Source organism: Rhinichthys klamathensis, unplaced genomic scaffold (genome assembly GCF_029890125.1).
Source record: "Rhinichthys klamathensis goyatoka isolate OS25496 unplaced genomic scaffold, OSU_Roscu_1.1 h1tg000285l_1, whole genome shotgun sequence".
In the NCBI taxonomy this organism is placed as follows: domain Eukaryota; kingdom Metazoa; phylum Chordata; class Actinopteri; order Cypriniformes; family Leuciscidae; genus Rhinichthys; species Rhinichthys klamathensis.
The window spans coordinates 63,179-78,325 of NW_026606804.1; the positions used below are offsets into that span (position 1 = coordinate 63,179).

The following is a 15,147-nucleotide window of genomic DNA, read 5'->3' on the forward strand; positions in this document are numbered from 1 at the left end:
TTAACCATCAGTTAACCATGCCAGCTGTAGCTTTCACTAGATGCACGTCATGAGGAGCGTGAGATGGTCTAGATCGGCTCTGCATTTCCTCTCGATCTTATCAGGGTTATTGAATTTTAGTGTAGTTGATGGATGTTGAAAGGATGTGCTCAGATTCTCTCCTCAGGCTCGAAATAGGGATTGAAAGCAAGCACACTTCTCCAGGTTGGTCCAGTTTTCACTGCTTTAGCTTGCATTTTATATGACATTACAGTGTGTTCCTCACAGCTGGATATATATATATTCACAAACATGGATGTTTGGACACGCATGCTACAGTGGTGTCTACATTTCATGTTACAAACATATAAAACAGAGTTATCAATCTTTTGTCATTTACTTAATTTTTGTGAGTATGCATGAATTTTTTTTTTTAATTGTTGTTGCCAATGAATATTGGCTTTATTAGCTGTAATGTAAAAATCTTACTCGCACCTAATGTTGTTGACCTTTAAAAACACTAAAAATGTAATATAATGTTGGAAGAAGAGCATTCAGAGAAGGAATGGCGTTCCAGAGGGGAAGCACATTTTCAGATTTTGACTAAATATTACTAAAACCATTTTTTTTGTGTGGATTAACTTGCTCAGATTAATTGTCCACCACAAGACTAATAATATGTGGTAACAAAGTAAATGGTCAATTTTGATTTAATGCGGACACAGTAATATTGGGCGTTTATTGGTTAACAGCCATAGAATGAAAATAATTATCAGCTTTTAATATGGTTGGATATATAAAATTATTTACAACAGTTTAATGGTGTAGTCTAGTTCGTTCCATCATTGCTACTTAGACCATAAATTAAAACAAACAAACGAGGAAAAACAAATTTGTAAGGGTTTTGATGAGAAAGTATTAGTCAAGTCCAGGGCTGGGCAATAATATCATATCAAGATCATGATAAAATTGATGTTGATAACGATGATAAGCTCTGGTTTCTCCAGGCTTCAGTCATTGTCAGGATGCTCTTTAAGCTGGCAGCATTATTAAATTATATGATGTACATTGATATTGATCAATATGGAAACAATTAACGACGTGATCATGTTTTTTTCTTCTCCATAATGCCCCCAATAGACTATATAGGTGTACTGTACAAATAAATTAATAGTAGCAAAGTTCCCCTTAAGTGTTTCTTACTGCTTACATCTGTATCCAACTTTGTTTTGGTAGTTTCACACTTCTTTATCTCATGACTAGTTGTTCAGTGTGCCCTAAGCACATAACATTTGGGTTTTTAAAACTCACACACACATGCTGTAAATGAACCTGTGGGACAAACCCAATGCATCTGTGCTAACTCAATGAGTGAAGGGGTTTCTGGGACGGCTGAGAGACAGATGGAGAGGAGGATACAGGCTCACTTCAGCTCTCGTGACCTCAATAGTGTGACACGAGCCCAGATGCAGATGTTTCGTTGTGCTAGCACGGTCTCTTCTGTGAAGTGCGTCTCTTTAAAGCTTGAAGAGCACAGATGCACACGGTTGGAGGTTTCTCAAAGCTAATGTGTGTGTTCTATCAGACGCCAGCATGAAGGCGCTGCACTTCTGTCACTTTTGAAGTGATTAACGCAGACAGCGTTCATTTTTAGTGTGCAAAAAAACTGCAGAGGGCATTCTGTCATTTTTAGGGTCGCATTTGGTGAAATCACATCCTGTTTTTGGTTTGTTTACATGTCTTTGGTCCGTGTTGCATTCATATTTCTTTCGAAACGCACCAGAGTTCGTTTGGAAGCGGACCGAGACCCATCAGCTTGTTTGGTCGCACCAAATATTTGAAATGGCAAATGGTTCAGATGGCACATTCACAATTATTCAAATGAACCGCACTAACAGAGCAATCGCACCAGAGTTCGTTTTAATCCAACCAAACATGCGTGTGAACACTAGGGTTGGGTATCGGTTGGGTTTTATCCGATTCCAGTACCTACTCGGTATTTTTTAAACGGTTCCGGTGCTTAAACGGTTCTTAAATCGGTACTTAAGAAAATTAAACCGCACACACTTTATCAAAAAATAATACCCTTTAATTTACAGGGCCAAACTGGACACAATATTAACTTAAATCTTTAAACAATATAAATACAAGTAACATATGGTAATAATAAAACCAATATAAAATAAAAATTCATATTTACATAATATCAAATGAAACAATATTGTATCAAACAATGTAATAATACTGGAGATTGCAGAGCTGCCAACTCTCACGCAAATGACCCTTTTCACACAAAAAAATCGCGGACAAAGAGGACACTGACACCGACAGACAAGACAGAGAAGGTTACTTTTGATATGGAACAAATCCACAGCTGTCAGATTCTGTCAATATTTTTTACGAGATTCACACAATAAATAACGTTTTGGCTCTTTGAAATGTGACAGATCGCTGTAGCGCGTCAGTTCAAACGGCACGTGATGGCAGCCTACAAATACAAATCCACTGCTTCTTAGCTGAGTGAACTTATGAAAGAGAACATCTCTGGTTACTGGTGTAACCTATGTAGTCTCAATAGGGAACGAGACGCTGCCAAGCTCCTCGCGTTGCCGACCAGCTTCCTTTTTCGGCAGAGAAATCTGAGGGTCAGATGGCGCGCGCGCGCCAACATAATATGACGACGTAAGTGCGTCGATGCGGCGCCCGCGCCATCAGCCAATGAATTGGCTTGATTCTATATGGGATTCAGACTATCGGCACACCCAGAGGGCGTTCTGACGCGTAATTTTACACGTGAAATGCAGCCAAACCTTGCGAGAAAGGGCGCGCATGCGAGACAGAAGAAACTGTGCTCCAAACTGTGTAGCACACGCACGGGCACGGCGGAGAGGGAGAGAGCGAGAGACCTTGCGTGTGTGTGTGCGTGTGTGCCTAATGAAGTTATTCGGTCTGGTTATACCGTTTACGTCGGAACCGGTTCCCTATTGGCACCGAGTTTCGGTACCCAACCCTAGTGAACACACACACCCTTAATTTTTTTTGTCTGGCAAAGTGACACAGCTAGTTCTATCAATATTTCTACAATTTGGTAGATTACTATGGAAGATTGTTTCCGCCACTACAAAAAAAAAAAAAAATGGTGACTTTTTATCTCACAATTGCAAGATACGAAGTCAGAATTGTGAGAAATAAAGTCGCAATTGCGAGATATAAAGTCGCAATTCTGAGAAATAGTCGCAATTGCGAGATATAAAGACAGAATTTTTACTTTTTATCTCACAATTCTGACTTTATCTCGCAATTGCGACTTTATTTCTCAGAATTGCGACTGACATACTGACAATTCTGACACATAATTGCGAGTTTATATCTCGAAATTCTGACATCTTTTCTCAGAATTGTGAGATATAAACTCGCAATTGCGAGTTATCAGGCCAATTCTAAGGAAAAATAAAAGACTTAACTTTTTTCCTCTCGGAATAGTTTATATCTCACAATTCTGACTTTATAACACGCAATTGCGACTTTATATCAATCAATTCTGACTTTATATCTCGCAATTCTGACTTTATAATACGCAATTCTGACTTTACAACACGCAATTGCGACTTTATATCAATCAATTCTCACTTTATATCTCGCAATTCTGACTTTATAACACGCAATTGCGACTTTATAACACGCAATTGCGACTTTATATCAATCAATTCTGACTTTATATCTCGCAATTCTGAGTCAGAATTGTGAGATAAAAAGTCACAATTACCTTTTTTTATTTTTCATTCTGTGGCGGAAACAAGCTTCCATAGATTACAGAAAATGAATGCATCATATATATATTATATTATATTATGCAGTAATTTGGGGTTGATATGCAATGTTTTTTAAAAGAAGCCACTTCTGCTCACCAAGACTGCAATCAATTTGTGATCAAATGCAGTAACATTGTGAAATGAACTGTTGTCTATTAGAATAAATTGGAATGTAATTTAAATCCTGTGATGCAAAGTTGTATTTTCGCCATGATCCTTCAGTTATCATGCAGATTTTCTGCTCAAGAAACATTTCTGATCATTTTCAATGTTGAAAACAGTTGTGCTGCTAACAGTATGAACGTCTTTACTGTCACTTTTGATCAATTTAATGTGTCCTTGCTGAATAAAAGTTGATTTCTTAAAAAAAAAAAACCGACCCTAGTATTGAGTTCCTTATTTTTCAGCAGGAGGTAAAGAAGACTATAAGGAGCAGGACACATGACAGGTCATTTCAAAAGAAAGTAGTGATGAAGGAACGGGGTGTTAAGGAGATGTTAGATCGGCCTTCACTCGCTGAACTCCAGCTATGCGGTGGGAGTGAACGGGCTGAAGGCTTCGTCTGCCAGACTGTCTCTGCACTGTTGTTAACTTTACCTCCCAGCGTTCATTCATCTAATTACTGAAGCTGCGAGAGGTTTGAAGTTCCTAATACCACATGATAGAGCCCATAAAATACATCTAGATTACTTTGCAGCGGAGTTAATCAACAGAGACGCGTGAGATGTCTGTCTCTCATCGTGTTTCTCTGTTTCGAAACCTTGCGTGATGTGAGCGTACCTGTGCAGCATTTCATAGGCAGTCACAAACTTTAAGCATCTAAGATTCTTTGTTCTTGTCTAAATCTGAAGCAGCATTGCATGCATCACTGTCTCTAATTGCACACTTGATGTGGACTTGCAGTCTTGTGGCCTTCGCTTGCACTAATCGGTGATTTCCACAAGATCGAAGGCGTTTCATTCTCGTAAACTCAAAGGGCTTTTATGCCCTCGATCCGGAAGTTATAAAAATCAATCCAGTTTATGTTTCACAGCTAAATAGCTCTGCGATGCATTAAGCATTGCAAAATAAACACGATTATTTCTAGATCGGTCCTATCAATTAATATCAATTAATCATAACAGTTCCACTTAGTGCAACATCGGTATTCTTTTTTTTTTTTTTTTTGTAAAAAAAAAACAAACAAACTAGAAAATTTGTTAAGAAATTACTCTTATCAAATCCACTTGTAAACTAGAACACTGAAAATTAGTAATATAATCCACATAATATTTGCAGTGGTCTGAAAGTTAAATAAAAATGACAGTGTCTCTTATAGTGTGCATTATAGCCTATAGTTGGATGATTTGTTTTGTTGTAATACAAACCACTAATTAAACAACAACATGTGGTGCAGTTATCAAAGGTCAAAGTGTAAACGCAAATATAAAATGTATATACATCTCTTGTCGAAATAGCACTGGGCTGAGACACTGCGAGCCCATGATGTTTGAGAGACGTTTTACATAATTTGCCGTGTTTGTCCTCTGCATCTCTAACTGTACAGTGAGTTGAATTACTGTAATGACTCTTGGAAATGGGCACCTTACTAATCATAAACATTTGATACTTTTAAATCAAACTTTGCATAATCTGAATTATAACATGCATTAATTTGTGAGGTCACGGATATTTACAGTTGCCAATAATTAACCCTTTAGTGTCGATCGATAATCACAAAGGCTGATATATTGGCATTTTTAAATCATCAGCTGCTTATGTTTTCCTGTTTGGGCAATGTTGCGGAGACACTTTTATTTTCACGTTGTTTATTTGACATTATTTTTATGAAATAATTTTGCTCAGTTCATAAGGCCGTATCACCCAGCTATAACGTCCAGGGTTCATTCATTGGAGTAGTGTGATTTTTTTTTTTTCATGTATTCTGCAGTTAAAAAAGATAAACCCTCGATTTAGGCAGGATCGGCCAATTGATGATCACAAGATTAAGACAATATCTACCAGCACGCTCACTTTTTTGGTGTGTTTCTGATTCTTTTTCTGAAGTCAGCTTTCAGTTTGTCCGGTAGGATGTCGTCGGGATTATAGATGGAAAGCACAGGTTTCCCTTTTTGAATTTGTTTTTATTTATTTTCTACCCGCACGCTTGGTGTCCGGTATGATGCATTTCAAATGAAACGGCATATCCTGCTTTTGCTGTTTGCGCCCTACTTTTGGATCTGCCTTTTCACCCACTATTTTCCTGACTCACCCTTGGACAATAGACAATCGCTGGCCATCATTCTAGAGGAAGTGATCTCTTGCTTTGACTGCATGGAGATCATTTGACTAAACTGTCTTCTGGCAGTCGTCGAATTGAGCCCCTAAAACAATGGTCATCTTCATCAGTTATTTATTTAGCCAAATGGCACACAATCGCTGGAGAGATGATTGTCTTTGGCGAGTAAACAGAGGCACATTCCCTGCGTACATCTGAGGGTGTTCCCAACAACGGCGTCGCCAGCGTACATGCCAGACGCTTCGGACGGGAGATGTAACGCATCCAAAGTCATTGCAGTCTGTTTCCATTAGTGGTTTCCTTTCTCGTTTTTTTTTTTTTTGTCTATGAGAACATGCAGTTTTGTTAAACTTATGATTTTTCTTTCTTTTCTAGGTCTGCCTTCGAGCATCTCTACTAAGATATCCACAGCTTTAATGCAGCACAGGTAAGCATTTCAACTGACATTTATACATGATCTTTTATGTTTAACATTTGGTTGAAGATTTTACGTACCAAATGGAAACTTTGGCAAGACAAACTTTGATTTAATTAGCTCGGCAACACTTGAGAGATTGGTGGATAGTTGCCAAGTTTGTGTAATCAGAATACCGAAATTAACTAGAAAAAAAAAAACTTTAAGCTTAAGTACACGGGGACTCTTATTTTGAAATGTCTTTGCTCATTTAAGAAAATGCACTCTTGCAACCATCCACGACACATTACAATATAAACATCATAAAGTAAACATCGTCTTTATTCATCTACAGAAGATCATGCATGAGGAATCATAAAAAGCGATGTAACAATGATTGTCAAATTGTTGGATTCCCTAATAAAAACATTTTAAACAGAGGACCATGTGCAATATATTGGCATAATTGTGTTGTGTTTATTGATTGTGAACTGCTCTGTGCCACAAGCTTTTTGATCGCCCCCAGGTGGCTGGATGGAGTATAGCTCATAAATCCCACCCTCTCCATGTAAACAAATGGGACGTGATCCAAACTAAACAACTAAACGACAAAAGCAAATAGACCCCATTATAACCAGAGACGCTGTCTACACTGGAAGCGGCGCAATGCGACATGATCCCAGACAGTAAACCGATCCCGTTCTATTTCTGGCGTAATCCAAGCGCTCGCGACATGAAGAACAAATAGATTTGCAACGTTTGATTTGTCGAGTCCAGTGTAGAACGCCTCGAGCTGTTGCGGTGATACGCCACATGGCGCTAGACTTTTTTGTAGTGTAAAGCCACATAGATCATGCGGTCACTGTGTTTCCAAGCTTTTCAACAAATGCTTTTTCGAATATTTTATGTATCTATTAATTGATATGCTTTTGAGTATACTCTTCATGTCTTAGTTTAGGGCAACGTTTTATTGCTGGACAGGATTCGTTTAATGTAACTAATGAAAACATGAGTCCAAAGACCTTTAGAAAGTAGGTCACCTATGTTGTGGCCTAGAAGATGTTCATGAGAAGGTGAACAATGATGTTAATCTATTCTGACAGCCAGGTTTGCCTGCGTGAGTCCTGAGCCCTGTAGGCCAATCAGAAACACTGTGTTCTTGACATCGCTATACCTGGTCATGTCCTTTAGGCTGAAAGGTCTTCGCTGCACTGATTGGTCTTCCGTTCGCTGCTGTTGTTGTTGTTGTATTACAGAATTGTCATTTTAGATCCATCACTTCAAGCTTAGTCATCCAAGTGAACAACAGGATCTCTACAACTTCCATTTTTAACTCCAGATTGTTCCCGGCAAATGTCATTGTTTGTTAGGAAGGAGTTCAGTTGAAGTCTTTGTGTTGGTTTTCCAAAGAGCAAGCTGACCTTGAAATGGGACTTGGAAGAGATTTTCGCTTTTGGCTTGCTTAGTTGGGGACATTTAATGTTGAGCAATAATATTGATCTGCCTGCAATGACACCATTATATGAGAACTGAGCTGGATGATGACATCACTGATTTCTCCAGGGCGGCTGTATATATAAATAAACTAAATGAATAACTTTTTTACAACAAAAATGAACCATCACTAAACTAATTTAAGCTGGACTCTGTGAGTGACGCTATTTTCTTCTAGATCTGACAGAAACAAACCCTGTTGCATTATTTTCCTGTTATCACTGTAAATCTGCTTTGAAAACAATATGTATTGTAAAAAGTGCTATATAAATAAAGGTGACTTGACTTAAACCTAGTCTTAAATACCAGAACCTTTTCATCATTGTTTTCACTTGCTAAATAAAGTCTTGTTCCACTATGTAACCTCAATTCAATTATCATCTTTCCTCAGTGTTGAAACAAATCCAAGATGACGGAAGAGGTGATTGTCATCGCCAAGTTTGATTACATGGCCCAGCAGGACCAGGAGCTGGACATTAAGAAGAACGAGCGTCTCTGGCTCCTGGACGACTCCAAGTCCTGGTGGCGCGTACGAAACGCCACCAACAAGACGGGCTTCGTGCCTTCCAACTATGTAGAACGGAAGAACAGTGCCAGGAAAGCCTCAATCGTCAAGAACCTCAAAGACACTTTAGGTAAAGCCGCAACTCCAAATCGACTTAAAACCCACATGACTTGTACATCGAATCTTCAAGAAATTATTCAGCAGAAAACTGGCTACTGTTTTTAATTCAACACAAGTGTAAACGAATGTAGAAATGCACCCTAGATGTAGCCCATGTGACTTGTTCAATGTTTTCTGAAGCAATGTAAAGGCTTTGTGTGAGGGACAGACAGACACATTTATGTTATTATACATTGAAAATCTCTCAGATAAATCTGGCAATAACTTTGGTTGCATACAGGAGTGGTTAAAATCTCATTAGAGTGAGTTAAGATGACAGTTTTAGTTTTCACTGTTGTGTGAGGAACAAAACAGTTTGCAAACCGACATTTGAGCTCACTTCTGCTTATAAAGAGGTCCATCTAAATCCGTTTCTAATTGGGTAATTGTGTGGTTCAGCATGTAGGGCATATTCGTTGTCATTTCCTGGGGAGTCTTGTTTTTGACCACAACAATGTTTAGTGCTTAGATACACAGGAAGATACAGTATTGCAGTTAGAAGCCTGAAATAAGTAACTGCGTTCGTTTGAGAAGCCTCCTGCGTTCAGTTGCTAGCTAGCTCCCAAAACCCCACAGCTTCAGTGAACTGCTTTCCAGGTAGAGTAAATGTCTCGTACTTCACATTTCTGTAAACTGGTGAAAACAAGAGTGTTTTTGCATTGGTCGACGTCAAAGAAAGTAAGGTAATCTTTTAAGCCGAGACCAATTTTCTCTTGAATGTACTTGTTTGCGTAGATTATAAAAAGTTTGATTGGCAACATTGTGTTCGGTTTATTGTCAAATCCATTAAGTTAAGCATAAATGCGGTGAATCTCGTGAAACTTGTAGAGAACGTGTACGTGTTTTATTTTGACTTCAAAGAAAGAAAGAAAGAAAGAAAGAAATTCCGTGCATAAAGTTAATGGAGCATAAAGATTTATTTTGCATTGTTTTCATTGAAATTAAAAACAATCCCACCCCATAATCCTTATAACTGTGACGATAATTATTTTTTTTATCTAAAAATCTATATTTGTTAAATAATCTGTAATTTAGTTGAATAATTTGTTATTTGAGTTGTAAAGTTTTATATATCATGGCTGTTTTATTTTATTTTACAGTAAGTAATGGTCATTAGATTCTCATTATATTAATAAATTCTGTACAATTATATATTTTTATTTAGTCAAACACCTCCACAAATAATAGTGGTGCATTTTTGTAAGAAATAAAACAAAAATTGGGTCTCACTTAATATTAAGTGTCTATCTACATTTAAATTAATCATTTTGATACAATGCACTTATTGTGTACATGCATGTTTTTACTTCGTACTTCTATTAAAAAACCTGCATGCAATTACATCTGTTATATATCTATATACAAACCTACATATATAATGTGAGCAAAAGTATTCTTGCTTTTACAAACAGCTTCAATTTTTGTATACAAAATGTTTTTGTTTTATTTTATATTGGTGTGAAATGTGAATTAGATGTTTTCATGAGATTGAAATATATCTAGCGATATCAAGTGTAATGGAAGTAGCAAATGATCTTTTCTTCTCTATCGGAGTTAACTGGATTTTTTTTTTAAGAAAAAAAAAAGTAGTGCGTGGACTTGGTTCTGTTGGTCGGTTGTTGATTGGATGGAGGCAGATCAGAATGCGAGCTTCAGTCGATTGTAAGAAAGAAGTCTGTCGTTTCACTGGAAGATCAAGCTATGATATTTTAATAAAAAATGACGAGTTTAAAAATACAAAATGAAATGTATGCACTGATTAATCATTTACAATAAGATCAGCAACACGCATTTAGAAAACAGAAAGGGTGAATTTTCGTTCCATGCCGACTTTAAGGTAAACTCTTGCATGCAGAGGATTTGAGACGTTCATGAGGGAAGTGTTTGCGACACTGGAATGTGAGGCGTAGTGTCAGGAGATAAGCTAGACAAAGAAACGGAGATTGGAAGATTAGCTCATCATCATGTTCCTGTCCAGACTAGAGCACATGTTTACCACACCTGAAGACCTCCTGGACCCTCAGAAACACACTTCAGGAGTGTGTGTGAGGGATATCAGAGCTGTCCACGGGAAACCAGCGCATCCTACTGTAATCCTACACTTCAACTTTTAACAGAATAGCATCCTACTGTAATGCTATACTTCAACTTTTAACAGAATTTCTGTTTTAGTGTGTGTGTGTGTGTACATGATATATATCCAATCCATATATTGAATTGAAACTAATTGCAAGTTTGTGAACCAATATCGTGAAAATAAATTATAACTAAACCTAGTTATGCAAAAATATTTTTAATAAGACAAGCCATAGAAGCTATCATGTTTTGGAAAGAAAAAAAATATATGTGTGTATATTATGTATGCATACATGTGTATCATATTGTATGTGTATATATATATGTGTGTATCAACCCAGTGTGGTGTTAAAGCGTTAGTGTGGGTTTGGCTGGAGCTGGGTCTGTGCTGGTGGTACCCAGGAGCAGGGGTTTAAAGGTGAACTAAGTAACTTTTTTACCTTAACCGAACAGCTTTGGAGTCATTGTAATGTTTATATTACTGATTTCGTGTTGAACGGTGGTCGTCTCGCACCCCCCTGGTGCCTGTGAGCCGCAAAACCACCCTTGCAACTTTGGGCCGCCGGGCCGCCGGCCTCAGTGTTAGGAAGTATCGTGTGATATCAGGTCTCGTGAGGTATCGAATTGCTTTACGGCAAAAAACAGATCTGATAAAATTCTGATAAAATGAGCATCAAACAGAAATAACCCGGCGCCGTATACATGTGGTGTTTGAGGCGCACATACAATACAGACTGCCGACAGTTAAACAGGGCGCGCAGCTCTTAAAGGGGCCATACCTTATTTCCACTCGTTACAGCGTCCATCCTACTGAACAGGGGGAGGGGATCCGGCCGTGAGTGCGAGCCATCTCTGCGTGAGTGCTATTCACGACAGTACAAGTACTCCACAGCGACTCTAGGGGTCGCTGTTTTACAAAAACCGAATTCCTATTTAGTGCTGTTTTAACCCGGTGTGGTGTTAAAGCGTCAGTGTGGTGTTAAAGCGTCAGTGTGGTGTTAAAGCGTTAGTGTGGTGTTAAAGCGTAGTGTGGTGTTAAAGCGTCAGTGTGGTGTTAAAGCGTCAGTGTGGTGTTAAAGCGTCAGTGTGGTGTTAAAGCGTCAGTGTGGTGTTAAAGCGTCAGTGTGGTGTTGGCTGGAGCTGGGTCTGTGCTGGTGGTACCCAGGAGCAGGGGTTTAACCCAGTGTGGTGTTAAAGTGTTAGTGTGGTGTTGGCTGGAGCTGGGTCTGTGCTGGTGGTACCCAGGAGCAGGGGTTTAACCCGGTGTGGTGTTAAAGTGTTAGTGTGGTGTTGGCTGGAGCTGGGTCTGTGCTGGTGGTACCCAGGAGCAGGGGTTTAACCCGGTGTGGTGTTAAAGTGTTAGTGTGGTGTTGGCTGGAGCTGGGTCTGTGCTGGTGGGACCCAGGAGCAGGGGTTTAACCCAGTGTGGTGTTAAAGCGTTAGTGTGGCGTTGGCTGGTCGTGAGTCTGTGCTGGTGGGACCCAAGAGCAGGGGTTTAACCCAGTGTGGTGTTAAAGTGTTAGTGTGGTGTTGGCTGGTCGCGGGTCTGTGCTGGTGGTACCCAGGAGCAGGGGTTTAACCCAGTGTGGTGTTAAAGCGTTAGTGTGGTGTTGGCTGGTCGTGAGTCTGTGCTGGTGGGACCCAAGAGCAGGGGTTTAACCCAGTGTGGTGTTAAAGTGTTAGTGTGGTGTTGGCTGGTCGTGGGTCTGTGCTGGTTGGACCCAGGAGCAGGGGTTTAACCCAGTGTGGTGTTAAAGTGTTAGTGTGGTGTTGGCTGGTCGTGGGTCTGTGCTGGTTGGACCCAGGAGCAGGGGTTTAACCCAGTGTGGTGTTAAAGTGTTAGTGTGGTGTTGGCTGGTCGTGGGTCTGTGCTGGTTGGACCCAGGAGCAGGGGTTTAACCCAGTGTGGTGTTAAAGCGTTAGTGTGGTGTTGGCTGGTCGTGGGTCTGTGCTGGTGGGACCCAGGAGCAGGGGTTTAACCCAGTGTGGTGTTAAAGTGTTAGTGTGGTGTTGGCTGGAGCTGGGTCTGTGCTGGTGGGACCCAGGAGCAGGGGTTTAACCCAGTGTGGTGTTAAAGTGTTAGTGTGGTGTTCGACAAAAATCGACAAAAAGGGCTTTGTATAATAAATAAACCCAAATACTTTAGAAATGAAAAGTACTTCACATTGTTTTCTTTTTCTCTTATTTGGTAAATTATTTATTTGGTAAACTATTTAGATAGCTAAATATAAACAAAACACACTCATCAACTTTTAGATAAACTGCCCCCAACTGATTGATATTAAATACAACTCATAGGTGCAATTAAACTTTAAATAAAGTGTTTCTGAATCATTTTTCAATCTCATGTTATGCTTTACTTCATCAGTCAGTTTATAATATCTGAATATTTTATATTGAACTATTCTATTCATGATAAATTAGTTACTTCCTTTTAATTTTGTAGGATAGTAATACTAGTTGTTTAAATGTGTTCCCCGGTACATTTTTGCCATGTCTGCTTAGGCTACACTGCGTTTTTAAGGGGCTTGTTTTGCTCTTTTTCTGATATCTGGCAACCCGTCACCCTGCGCTTTAATCAATAGAAGTTCAGAACAAGTGACTAGCAGGAGAGCAGCAGTTTGAAAACCGAACAGCAGCTACTGTTAGTGTTGACTAAGTAGCCTAGTTTAAATTATACACACCTTGTAACTGCGTCACTATTTGACCATAGCCCGGTGAATGCCGCGCTCCCTCAGTGCGTGTGCACGCGCGCGTCTTCTGCATCAGTAAAATGCGATCGGTTAATTTGAGTGTCAGTTGTAATCACGGATCGAATCAAAGGAAGATTTTATCAGCTGGTTCGGTGGCCAATTGTTTGGAGTTAGAAATAACTCGCGATGCATATTTAGTAATTTTGCCTCAGATATATAGGCTACAGGATTATACATTCACTTTAACAAGCAGGTTGTTCATTACCACGGGCGGCAAGCTGTTTGCGTGTTTAAAAACTATACATAAGAGACGGAAAGATGCAAATAACTATACATTATTTAAGGTTATTTCTATTCGTTACGATATTGATAACTGTTGTCCAGCTTTCCCCGTTGCGAGCGTGCACTAATCTGTGCTGTGCTGCACTGCTAGTGACTGCTGCGCCTTTCCCCCGAAAATATCACGTTAACAACAACAACAACCCTTTAGAAAATGTAATTCCTTTGTGGATCCTCTTGATCTGCTTTCTCCGTGTTTCTTTTTACAATTCAGTGTTTCAGTCTTACACACGTTGCACGCGAGTTAACCACGCCCACTTATTTGCATTTCGCGGTATACACGGAATAAAAAAATCTGTTACGGTTGACATTTTCTACCGCGGTAACGATATATACCGTCATACCGCCCAGCCCTACCCAGGAGCAGGGGTTTAACCCAGTGTGGTGTTAAAGCGTTAGTGTGGTGTTGGCTGGAGCTGGGTCTGTGCTGGTGGTACCCAGGAGCAGGGGTTTAACCCAGTGTGGTGTTAAAGTGTTAGTGTGGTGTTGGCTGGAGCTGGGTCTGTGCTGGTGGTACCCAGGAGCAGGGGTTTAACCCAGTGTGGTGTTAAAGCGTTAGTGTGGTGTTGGCTGGAGCTGGGTCTGTGCTGGTGGTACCCAGGAGCAGGGGTTTAACCCAGTGTGGTGTTAAAGTGTTAGTGTGGTGTTGGCTGGTCGCGGGTCTGTGCTGGTGGTACCCAGGAGCAGGGGTTTAACCCAGTGTGGTGGTAAAGTGTTAGTGTGGTGTTGGCTGGAGCTGGGTCTGTGCTGGTGGTACCCAGGAGCAGGGGTTTAACCCGGTGTGGTGTTAAAGTGTTAGTGTGGTGTTGGCTGGTCGTGGGTCTGTGCTGGTGGTACCCAGGAGCAGGGGTTTAACCCAGTGTGGTGTTAAAGCGTTAGTGTGGTGTTGGCTGGAGCTGGGTCTGTGCTGGTGGGACCCAGGAGTAGGGGTTTAACCCAGTGTGGTGTTAAAGCGTTAGTGTGGTGTTGGCTGGAGCTGGGTCTGTGCTGGTGGTACCCAGGAGCAGGGGTTTAACCCAGTGTGGTGTTAAAGCGTTAGTGTGGTGTTGGCTGGAGCTGGGTCTGTGCTGGTGGGACCCAGGAGCAGGGGTTTAACCCAGTGTGGTGTTAAAGTGTTAGTGTGGTGTTGGCTGGAGCTGGGTCTGTGCTGGTGGGACCCAGGAGCAGGGGTTTAACCCAGTGTGGTGTTAAAGTGTTAGTGTGGTGTTGGCTGGAGCTGGGTCTGTGCTGGTGGTACCCAGGAGCAGGGGTTTAACCCAGTGTGGTGTTAAAGCGTTAGTGTGGTGTTGGCTGGAGCTGGGTCTGTGCTGGTGGGACCCAGGAGTAGGGGTTTAACCCAGTGTGGTGTTAAAGCGTTAGTGTGGTGTTGGCTGGAGCTGGGTCTGTGCTGGTGGTACCCAGGAGCAGGGGTTTAACCC

General features: G+C 40.5%; 1 protein-coding gene across 1 annotated transcript in view; it reads left to right on the forward strand.

The window, feature by feature from the left end:
• The window catches only part of nck1b (NCK adaptor protein 1b), a 74,280-nt gene that overhangs the window by 44,797 nt on the left and 14,336 nt on the right, over positions 1–15,147 (forward strand). The window contains exons 2-3 of the mRNA XM_056269615.1: positions 6,445–6,496; positions 8,349–8,592. Coding sequence (XP_056125590.1) covers positions 8,367–8,592 — 226 coding nt within the window. The 5' untranslated portion in view covers positions 6,445–6,496; positions 8,349–8,366. The remainder of the gene's footprint in view (positions 1–6,444; positions 6,497–8,348; positions 8,593–15,147) is intronic.